The sequence below is a fragment of the Penaeus monodon genome, chromosome 38 (genome assembly GCF_015228065.2).
Source record: "Penaeus monodon isolate SGIC_2016 chromosome 38, NSTDA_Pmon_1, whole genome shotgun sequence".
Taxonomy (NCBI): domain Eukaryota; kingdom Metazoa; phylum Arthropoda; class Malacostraca; order Decapoda; family Penaeidae; genus Penaeus; species Penaeus monodon.
Window position 1 is genome coordinate 4,128,544 of NC_051423.1, and position 12,500 is coordinate 4,141,043.

Below are 12,500 nucleotides of genomic sequence, written 5' to 3' on the forward strand. Positions count from 1 at the left end.
ATGCCGTTCAGCACGAAGACTCCGGCAACGACTTTGGCCACGAGGAAGCCCGTGACGGTGAACACACCCAGGGATCCTACTACGTGAGGCTTCCCGACACCCGTCTGCAGAATGTCAAGTACTTCGTAGACGGTGACGATGGCTACGTGGCCGAGGTGAACTACGAGGGCGAGGCTCGTTTCCCCGACTCGTATGAATCTGCTTCCTTCGAGTCCAGGGAGTACAGGCCACCAAGGCCAGTCTACACCTATGGCTCTAACGAGTCCAAGTAAATTCTCAAATACTTGATCAATGAATCATTATCGTGGCCAAGGATTTTAATGTAAATTATTTATTACATATTTATTGAATATTGCAATAAAAATTTGAGTAAATGCATGTTTTTAATCAATTCCAAAGAGTAACTAAAATCAGAGAAGAGATACTAATACCTCTCCAGCCACTGGGTTTTCATACCTAATTCAAGGCTAACGCACAGTGTCTAAAGCCTTATACCCTATTGCTCTTCATCATGAGCTTTACAATCAAAACGTTATATTACATTACTAATAAATAATATCAAAGGCAATAACCGTTACCATGAAAATACAACAGCAAAGCACATCCTGATAACAAAATTACAAGATTATAATTTGATTCTATAAAGCCTTCGAAATTCTACAGAAATAATCTATTTTATAGTCTTTAGTAAGGAACAACAGCTTAGTAACCTTAGCTTTGTTAACACCAAAAAAATAGTCCTGATCCTGATATATTGTCCGAAAAGCTAACGAAGACAAAATAGTATCTTATTTCAATGTTTATGTACAATTCTTTCAATTCTCTCCGCAGCTGCATACACCAAAGGGATTTTAAGCTTTTCTCTATAAATATTACCTTTCTCCAGGGAATGCTCACGAATTTTATTAACACAGACTCGTCAACCTGCTGATCCTGGTACTCCAGTGCCGTTCATGATGATCTCATATAGACAGAAATTACTGAGTGAAACAAAGTATTCAGCATGTATTGTTAACCTCGGTACCGCACACACGCACACATATTTGCTAAGATATTGTACACACGAGCATAGATGTGAGTGTGTGCGTGTGTGTGTGTGTGTGTGTGTGTGTGTGTGTGTGTGTGAGTGATATCACGAATTTGCAGAAAACCTTTTCGTGATATATCGTAAAGACCATATTTTTATATTTTCTTGTTCTTCCCTTCGTTATTCTATTTGTAATTTATTCGTCATGAATCCCACGTGTGTTTGTAGTATTGAGGTTACCTATATATATATATATATATTATATATATATATATATATATATATATATATAATATATATATAATATATATATATATATATATATATATATATATATACATATATATATGTGTTATATATATACATATATATACACACATATATCTACATAATTTGTATATTATTATTATATATATATATACGCTAAACATAATACGTATAATATATACTACTAATATATTATATATATATATATATATATATATATATTATATATATATATATATATATATATATATAATATATAATATATAATATATATATATATATAATATATATACATATATATATAAATATTATATATTATAATATATATAGATATATATATTATATATATATATATAATCATATATATATATATCATTATAAATCCATTATTATAATAATATATTTATATCATTATATATATATATATTATATATAATACATATGATATATAGAGAAATGTAAATTAATAAAGATTAATGTTACAGTACATCATATAATATATCACACACACACTACTATCAATACTCATAACCACACATTTCAGTTTTTTAATTCTAGTTTCGAACTAGCGTATTTCAGTTCAAGTTATTATCATTGATTGAAACCACTTGTACTTTAATTCGAACTTTGAGTATTATGTTTCAGTGAGTTTACGATATTTATGTAAATACCAGTATTTTTTTCTATACTCGTAAAAATGGCAGTTCGATTATGTAACTACATGTGAGTACGTGGCATATCATGTATGAATATATGCACAGTCTACATCCAACACTTTTCAGTAAGCTTATATTTGCATTTTATACATTTACATGTTTGGTTTTGTGTGTGAAATCCCATGAAAGATGTGAAATAGATGACATGACAGCTATTAAATGCATGTAAGTGAAGTTGGAATCACAGTTGATGAAATATTATTGAGAAATGTAGTATTTATTTTTCTAGGTTCATTCTGATCTTTGTATCCGAGACTACTGTTTATTTTATAGCTAAAATGCGTCATGGCTACAAGACAATCCTTCTAATGTAATCCTAGGCTATTACTATTCAGTTAGTCATATTACTCATGCAGTTGAGAATATACTGTTATAGTAGCAGTATAAGATTTATTTTTTTATACATGTTTGAGATAGCTGTGATATAATCAGTGAATGATATGAGTATGAATAGCGAAACGTGAGTCATTTATAAACAATAAACAATTAAATAAATAAATAACATAATAATATATATAATTATATAATATTATAATACATACTATATTCACGATGTGTAGTTGCTGGTGTTGGCGTGTTGTGCGCCTGATATTTCTGTATCTTGCGCAGTAAGCATATATAAATCTACTCAATTATGTTACATATAAAAATAATGCAATATTCAATATACATCTAAAACAATAACTATTCATGTGTCATAGTATGATATTTCATTTATAAGTTGCATATCATCTATGTACTCCTTGTTATCAATGATGATATACGTAATGTATGTGTGTTTATCTATACATTTTGAAATAGATAGCATATGATGTACATATAAGTCACTTAAATATCAGAAATCAAGAACGGCTTGAAGTGTCCGATTCAGTTGAAAGGAACTCACATGGACATGCATTGCACACAAAATGAACTAAAGAACGTGATTGATAAGTATACGCAGTATATAAGGGCAATGTATAGTAGGTTTCAGATTCATTCCTTGAGAAGCGATCATGACACTGAAGGTACGTAAAGGCACTGGGAGGGATAGTTAGAACGTTTCTGGACAAGTACTGATATATAATATAACGACAAGCAATTTATATGATTAAAATTAAACAAAGAACATAATAATGATAATAACAATATCAGTTGAAAAAGTATTTATTTTTTACAATTTCATCTATGTCTGGCAGTGTTGTTGCTAAAGCGTAGATCTTTTTCGACTCTACAGTAGTTCTTTAATATAATATATACTAATATTTCTCATATAAACCACTCTCATACTAAACAACACACACAACATAAAACCATTATTATATTCATATTACTTATAAATATATATATATCATGCATAATTGCTAATGTAATCTGCCAGATCATCATGAGTCGATGTCGATAGCAATAAATAATTATATATATTTCAAATATGTATTCTGCAATTCGCTTCGTAAAGTATCTAAGTATATAACATAAAAACGTTTCATCTTCAGATTACTAGTTTCATATTCTTTTCAATAAAAGATTCCTGAGGAGTCATATTGAGTCTTCGTGGGAGGCAAGTACGATTCAGTATGCCGTTCAGCACGATAGTACTCCGCAACGACTTCGGCACGAGAAGCCCGGACGGTGAACTACACTAGGATCCTATAACTGAGGCTTCCCAGACACTCTGCAGAACGTCAATAACTTCTGGACGGTGACGATGGCTAACGTGGCAGTGAATGAGGATCTTTACACATGACTGTAAAAATTGAATCTGTTCCTTCGGTCCAGGAGTACAGCCACCAAGCACTAACTAGATCTAGAGTCCAAGTAAATTTCTCAATGACGTTGATCATGAATCAGTGAATCGTGGCAAGGATTTTATGATTATTGTTCTTCAATTTATTGAATATTGCATAAAAATTTGAGTAAATCATGTTTTTAATCATATAAAATAATAAAATAGAGATGAGAATAATACACAAGCACACTGTTTTATCACTAATTCAAGCTAACACATGTCTAAAGCCTTATCCCTATGCTCTTCATACTTTAAATATATATTTACATTATAATAAATAATATACAATAATTAGCATAAAATACATATATATGTCAATAGCTAATCATGATACAAATTCAATTTAATTTAAGCTCGACCTTGATAATCTACAAAAATAAAAAATATATATATATTTCATTGAATATCGTGTATGACAACGTACATTTAATGATAATAAATAAGTATAAATAATCTTATTTTATAGTCTTTATAATACACACAGAACTTAGTTTTAGTTAACCATAAAAAATAATGATCCTATTATTTCCAAAACTAACGAAGACAAAAAGTATCTCATTTCAATGTTTATGTACATATTTCTTTCAATCTTAGCATGCTGTACTCCAAAGATTTTAAGCTTTTTCATAAATATACTTATCAGGAGTCACGAATGTTATTAACTAGACGTAACCTGCATCTGGTACTTCAGTGCGTTCATATAATCTCATATAGCAGAAATTACTGAGTGAACACAGTATTCACATGTATTGTTAACTCGATATCGACACACGCATCACATATTCTAAGATATAGTAACAGGCATAGATGTGAGGTGTGTGCGTGTGTGTGTGGTGTGGATGGTGTGTGTGAGTGATATCACGAATTTGCAGAAAACCTTTTCGTGATATATACGTAAAGACCATATTTTTATATTTTCTTGTTCTTCCTTCGTTATTCTATTTGTAATTTATTCGTCATGAATCCCACGTGTGTTTGTAGTATTGAGGTTACCTATATATTATATATATATATATATATATATATATAATAATAATATTATATATATTATATATACACACAACATCACTATATCTATTCATAATGTATAATATAAATGTATATATATAATATATAAGATATATATATATTATATATTATATATATTTATATATATATATATATATATATATATATATTTATATGTACATTTGTGTGTTGTGGTGTGCGTATGTATGTTTATATAAAATTATGTATATATATATATATATTATATATATATATTTATAATATATATTTATAAATATATATATATAGATAACAATATATATATATATATAAATATATATATATATATATATATATATATATATATATACTATATATATATATATATCATACTATATATATATGTGTGTGTGTGTATGTTATATATATATTTTATTTATTTACATATAAACTTATACATATATATGTAGATATTAGTAAATGTTTTATGTATATTGATAATATATAAAACTATACATATATATATATATATATATATATATAAATATATATTATTTAATATATATACTATAAATACATCATATATATAATATATTAAATACTATGGCTTTAACATTCATTAAATATATAAAAATTAGAACAAGACGATGATAATACTGTGAATGAAAATGGAATTACATTATTTACAATACATACATATACATAAACACACACACACATTCAGTTTTGTTAAATTCTTAGTTTCGAAACTAGCTTATTTCAGTTCACAGTTTATTATCATTTGACGGAAATCCCACTTGTACTTTGAAATTCGAAACTTTGGGAAAGGTATTTAGTGTTGCAGTAGAGGTTTCACGATATTTTTTAGTCATTCACCACGTAACTTGTTTGTTCTAACTGTGTCGTAAAAATGGCAGTTCGACTTATCTAATTCATTGTCGTGGACATACATTCATGGTAATGCACACCTAAGCCTACATCCAAACACTTTGCAGTAGCTTATATATTTGCATTTTATATTTAGTGAAGTGGGAATCTGTGAATGAAAGTGATATTAAAATGTAATATATATATTTTCTACGGTTCATTGCGGCATCATTTTATCCGAGAACTACTAGTTTTGATAGCTAAAACTCGCTCCATGGCTACCCAAGACAAATCTCTTGCTTGGCTATCCTAGCTATTGACTTATTCAGTGTCATACTTTTACTCACCATTGACGTGAACTATCTGTTATGAGGCAAGCAGACTAAGATTTATTTTTTCTATACACGTTGAGATAGCTGTGATATTAATGTCAGTTATGATTAGAGTAATGAAACGAACACAGGGTCACTTTATAAACAAGTAAACAAATATAAATAAATAAATAAATATATACATATTAGTTGATATATATATATATGATCTATACTATAATATTATATGATATAATATACAACACCACACGTGTGTGATGTTGTCGTTGTTGATGCGTGTGTCGTGCATATGTGTGTATGTTTGCGCACGTGAGCATATATAAATCTACCAATTGAATGTGTATATATATAAATTAAAAATTAATATTATAAACATATATTTATGTGTTGAGTATGATATTTCATTATAATCCATTCTATCTATTATCCTTTATCAAGAATATACTATGTATGTGTACATCTACATATCTAACTTAGAAATACATAGGCATATGATTACAAAATAATCACCTCAAAATACAAACAAAGACTGCTTTACAAGTCATTCATTGACAAAACTCATGACTAAGCATTGCACACAAATGGAACTATAAAAACGTGCCCGCTTGATGAGTATCGCAGTATATAGGGCAATGTTAGAGATTCAGTATTCATTCTTGAGTAGCCAGATCATGAACATAAGGTACGTAAAGAATGAGTGGATAGTATAAGACGTCTGAGAAAGGTACGATAATTTAATATAACGATAATGCAATTTATATGATTGAGAATTTAACAAAGACTAATAATGATAATAACGACAATTCATTGAAAAGTTTTTTCCCACAGATTTTCATCCTCCTCGGTCTGGCAGCCGTTGTTGCTGCCGACAGCCGTGAGATCTTCTCTTACGGTCCTCCTCGAGTAAGTTCTTTGTAATTATTCTACTAATATTTCTTTCATATAAACACACACACACACACACACACACACACACACACACACACACATATATATATATATATATATATATATATATATATATATATATATATATATATATATATATATATATGCATATATGTGTCTATATGTAATCTGCCTATTCATCAATGAGTCGATGTCTTCATAGCAATAGATATATATATTTTTTTGAAAATATGCATTGTGCATTTCTCTTTCGTTATAAGTATCTAAGTATATATACATAAAACCGTTTCATCTTCAAGATTACTCATGAAATTCATTTTCAATAAAAGGATTCCTCCGAGGAGTCATTTGAGTCGTTCGAGTCGGGAGAGGCCAAGTACGACTTCAGTTATGCCGTTCAGCACGAAGACTCAGGCAACGACTTCGGCCACGAGGAAGCCCGTGACGGTGAACACACTCAGGGATCCTACTACGTGAGGCTTCCCGACACCCGTCTGCAGAATGTCAAGTACTTCGTAGACGGTGACGATGGCTACGTGGCGAGGTGAACTACGAGGGCGAGGCTCGTTTCCCCGACTCGTATGAATCTGCTTCCTTCGAGTCCCGGGAGTACAGGCCACCAAGGCCAACCTACACCTATGACTCTAACGAGTCCAAGTAAATTCTCAAATACTTGATGAATGAATCATGATCGTGGCCAAGGATTTTAATGTAAATTATCTATTACATATTTATTGAATACTGCAATAAAATTTTGAGTAAATGCATGTTTTTTTAATCAATTACAAAGAGTAACTAAAATCAGAGATGAGATACTAATACCTCTCAAGCCACTGGGTTTTCATACCTAATTCAAGGCTAACGCACAGTGTCTAAAGCCTTATGCCCTACTGCTCTTCATGAGCTTTACAATCAAAACGTTACATTACTAATAAATAATATTAAAGGCAATAACCGTTAGCATGAAAATACAACAGCAAAGCACATCCTGATAACAAAATTACAAGATTATGATTTGATTCTACGAAGTCTTCGAAATTCTACAGAAATGTTTTATTATTTCATTGAGATTCGTCGCTATGACAACGGTGACATTAACGAAATAAATAAGGCATAAATAATCTATTTTATAGTCTTTAGTAAGGAACAACAGCTTAGTAACCTTAGCTTTGTTAACACCAAAAAAATAGTCCTGATCCTGATATATTGTCCGAAAAGCTAACGAAGACAAAACAGTATCTCATTTCATGTTTATGTACAATTCTTCCAATTCTCTACGCAGCTGCATACACCAAAGGGATTTTAAGCTTTTCTCTATAAATACTACCTTTCCACAGGGAATACTCACGATTTTTATTAACACAGACTCGTCAAACTGCTGATCCTGGTACTCCAGTGCCGTTCATGATAATCTCATGTAGACAGATATTACTGAGTGAAACAAAGTATTCAGCATGTATTAACCTCGGTACCGCACACACACATATTTACACATTTGATTGAAATCCCACTTGTACTTTGAAATTCGGAACTTTGGGAAAGGTATTTGGTGTTGCAGTAGAGGTTTCACGATATTTAATGTATAATCACCAACGTACTTGTTGTTCGTATACTGTGCGTAAAAATGGCAGTTCGACTTATCTAACTCATGTGTCGTGGCATATCATTGTATGGTATGCCACTCTAGTCTACATCCAAACACTTTGTCAGTAAGCTTATATTTGCATTTTATATTTACATGCTTAGATTTTGTGATGGTGAAATCCATGAAAGAATGTGAAATAGATGAAATGAAGCTTTAAAGCACTGTGAAGTGAAGTGGGAATCTCGTGATGAAAGTGATATTGAAAATGTACGTATTATATTTTCTAACGGTTCATTGCGGTATCATTTTATCCCGAGACTACTGGTTTTGATAGCTAAAACTCGCTCCATGGCTACCCAAGACAAATGCTCTTGCTTGGCTATCCTAGGCTATTGACTTATTCAGTTGTCATACTCTACTCCAGCCAGTTGACGGAACTATCTGTTATGAGGCAAGCAAGACTAAGATTTATTTTTTCTATACACGGTTGAGATAGCTGTGATATTAATGTCAGTTATGATTAGAGTAATGAAAGCGAAACAGTGTGTCACTTTATAAACAATTAAACAAATACAAATAAACAAATAAAATAATATATACACACATATATATATATACACACACATGTGTGTGTGTGTGTGTGTGTGTGTGTGTGTGTGTGTGTCTGCGCCTGTATATGTGTGTATGTTTGCGCACGTGAGCATATATAAATCTACCAATTAATGTGTACATATATATAAATTAATAAATTAATAAATATATAAATATATAATATATTTTTGTGTGTATGATATTTCATTTATAAGTTCATATCTATCTATGTATCCTTGTATCAATGATATATACGTATGTATGTGTGCATCTACATATCTAACTTTAGAAATAGATAGGCATATGATGTACAATATAATCACCTCTAAAATACAAAATCAAGAGACTGGCCTTTACAAGGTCCATTCAGTTGACAAGGAACTCCATGGACTAAGCATTGCACACAAAATGGAACGTATAAAAACGTGCCCCGCTTGATAAGTATCGCAGTATATAAGGGGCAATGTTAGAGGTTTCAGTATTCATTCCTTGAGAAGCCAGAATCATGAACACTAAGGTACGTAAAAGCAACTGGAGTGGATAGTATAAGAACGTTCTGAGAAAGGTACGATAATATTAATAATAACGATAATAGCAATTTTATATGATTGAAAATTATAACAAAGAACATAATAATGATAACGACAATTCAATTGAAAAAGTATTTTTTTCCCACAGATTTTCATCCTCCTCGGTCTGGCAGCCGTTGTTGCTGCAGACAGCCGTGAGATCTTCTCTTACGGACCTCCTCGAGTAAGTTCTTTGTAATTATTCTACTAATATTTCATATAAACACACACACACACACACACACACACACACACACACACACACACACACACACATATATATATATATATATATATATATATATATATATATATAAGCATATATGTGTCTATATGTAATCCGCCTATCCATCAATGAGTCGATGTCTTCATAGCAATAGATATATATTTTTTTTGCAAATATGTATTGTGCATTTCTCTTTCGTTATAAGTATCTAAGTATATATACATAAAACCGTTTCATCTGCAAGATTACTCATGAAATTCTTTTTCAATAAAAGGATTCCTCCGAGGAGTCATTCGAGTCTTACGAGTCGGGAGAGGCCAAGTACGACTTCAGTTATGCCGTTCAGCACGAAGACTCCGGCAACGACTTCGGCCACGAGGAAGCCCGTGACGGTGAACACACTCAGGGATCCTACTACGTGAGGCTTCCCGATACCCGTCTGCAGAATGTCAAGTACTTCGTTGACGGCGACGATGGCTACGTGGCTGAGGTGAACTACGAGGGCGAAGCTCGTTTCCCTGACTCTTACGAGTCTGCCTCCTTCGAGTCCCGGGAGTACAGGCCACCAAGGCCAGTCTACACCTATGACTCCAACGAGTCAAAGTAAACAGCCTCCATATTCTTGACCAGAAACCATAAATATGAAATTATTTATTTATAGATTCTATGTATTCTCTCTATACAAAAGCAATTTGAAAGAAAAGTTTCATTTTACCAATTCACCCATCTCTCTCTCTTAGCACATACACTCTCATGCAGATATACATCCATACATATATAGATATAGATATTCTTGATAGATTCATTCATTTACATGGATCATATTACATCACTTGATGCTAAGCTTACGACTTCCTTATTAAAATTTATTGATAGATTATTCAATGATTATAACCGTCAATAGGGAAGCACATTCTACATAAAGCAAAGTATCTATCGTGATTACCTACGTAATTACCTAATGCAAACTTATCAAATATTTCCACATGCATTAAACTGTTATGAAGGGGTACGAATGGCTTCGAAAACATTAGAAGTAAGGGGAGCAAGGGCGGAAAAAAAGATTGGGTAACCACAGAACTACACGTCGTTCAATCTCACGACAAAGTGCCAACTCACTCCGAACTCGGGGGTACTCTGATTCGCCAAGCTTCTTCTGTTAAACATATACGTGAAGTACACGCACACATACACACATTTATACAGAGAGATAGCATCCGAGGGGTCAGCCTCCGGGCTAGTACAGTGGTAACGTGTCGGACTCCCATCCGAGGGGTCGCCCCACCCAGGCACGAGAAGTTGCAATTGTCGCCCGGAGTTTACTGCTGTGGCTGGGCACCACGGCGGGTAAGGACTAGGTTCCGCCGAGTCAGCACCAGCTGACACACGTGAGCGAGTCGGCATTAGTCGACACAGGCCGGGCCCCCCTCATGACATAGCCCGGGCGAGGTTAAGCTACCCATATCGGACTTATTCTTAGGAGAGAGAGAGAGAGAGAGAGAGAGAGAGAGAGAGAGAGAGAGAGAGAGAGAGAAGTTATAGGCGCCGAACATCTTAAAAAAAAAAAGAAGAGTACTCAAGAGTCTAAGATGAGTTGCCAGTTTTTCCTCTGAATTAGAAATTAATTGAAAAAGATTGACATATTAGAAAAAAATCATATAACGCATCCGCTGAGTTAGGATACCTTTGTATGTAATATAGCTTTAGTAACTAGATTTAAAATATTCTTGACTACTTGTGGTCGACATGAAAGGCTGAAAAGATAAACAACCCGACACACACACACACACACACACACACACACACACACACACACACACACACACACACACACACACACACACACACACACACACACACACACACACACACACACACACACACATACACACACACACACGCACATACACGCATACACACACACACGCACGCGCGGGCGGATTTATACACAAGCAGACACATTTTCTTTCAAAGATTAACAAATCAAAGACGAACTGTTATCTTTACTCATGTGCATTATCCCTCGTCCCTGGGTGAAACTATTCCCTTTCACTTTTCCTTTGTTTGTCTCCGCGCTTCCCTCCCTCTTTCCTCACTTACAACTTTCTCCGCATTACTTAAGGGGAAATAACTACGGTGAAGTAACTAGACCACTGCAATGCCCGTTACCTTAAGCTTCAAGACGAACTGGGATGGCAGCCCCGCCCTACGACTTCGTGACCTTTCGGCCCATTGTTCGTGACCCTGACCTTGCTCCGATGGAGGTCATGCAGATAGTCGTGCCATGAAGCCTGCAGTTTGAAAGCTCATTCCAACAGGAGAGGGATGGCTAGAATATCTGTGTGTTTGCAGAGTGATTGTATGACAATATATATAATTTTTATTTAGTACATGACGCTGTTGATCCGTTGTTATTCTTTAATATCTAGGGTCGTAAATACGATGAGGAGAGGCTTTTCTTTTATGTTTAACCGGAAGTCCCATCTCTTTACCGCTTAAACAGAAAAGTGAGGTAATATCATGACCTATAGTCATGATATTATTTGTGGACTTTCATGGAAAAAAATGGGTATAGCCTAGATACAGCCTGGATACTGTGTGTATGTGACAGCACACGTCACACACACACACACACACACATATATATATACACACA

The 12,500-nt window shown here is 33.0% G+C and overlaps 1 protein-coding gene and 1 pseudogene across 1 annotated transcript in view; both read left to right on the top strand.

Annotated features, from left to right (window-relative positions):
* The window catches only part of LOC119596520 (pro-resilin-like), a 1,004-nt gene extending 630 nt beyond the window's left edge, over positions 1 to 374 (top strand). Inside the window, exon 3 of the mRNA XM_037945798.1 lies at positions 1 to 374. This exon is cut by the window's left edge and continues 61 nt beyond it. Coding sequence (XP_037801726.1) covers positions 1 to 272 — 272 coding nt within the window. The 3' untranslated portion in view covers positions 273 to 374.
* A 9,138-nt stretch (positions 375 to 9,512) lies between these two features.
* LOC119596579 lies at positions 9,513 to 10,547 on the top strand (annotated as a pseudogene).
* The last annotated feature ends 1,953 nt before the right edge of the window (positions 10,548 to 12,500 follow it).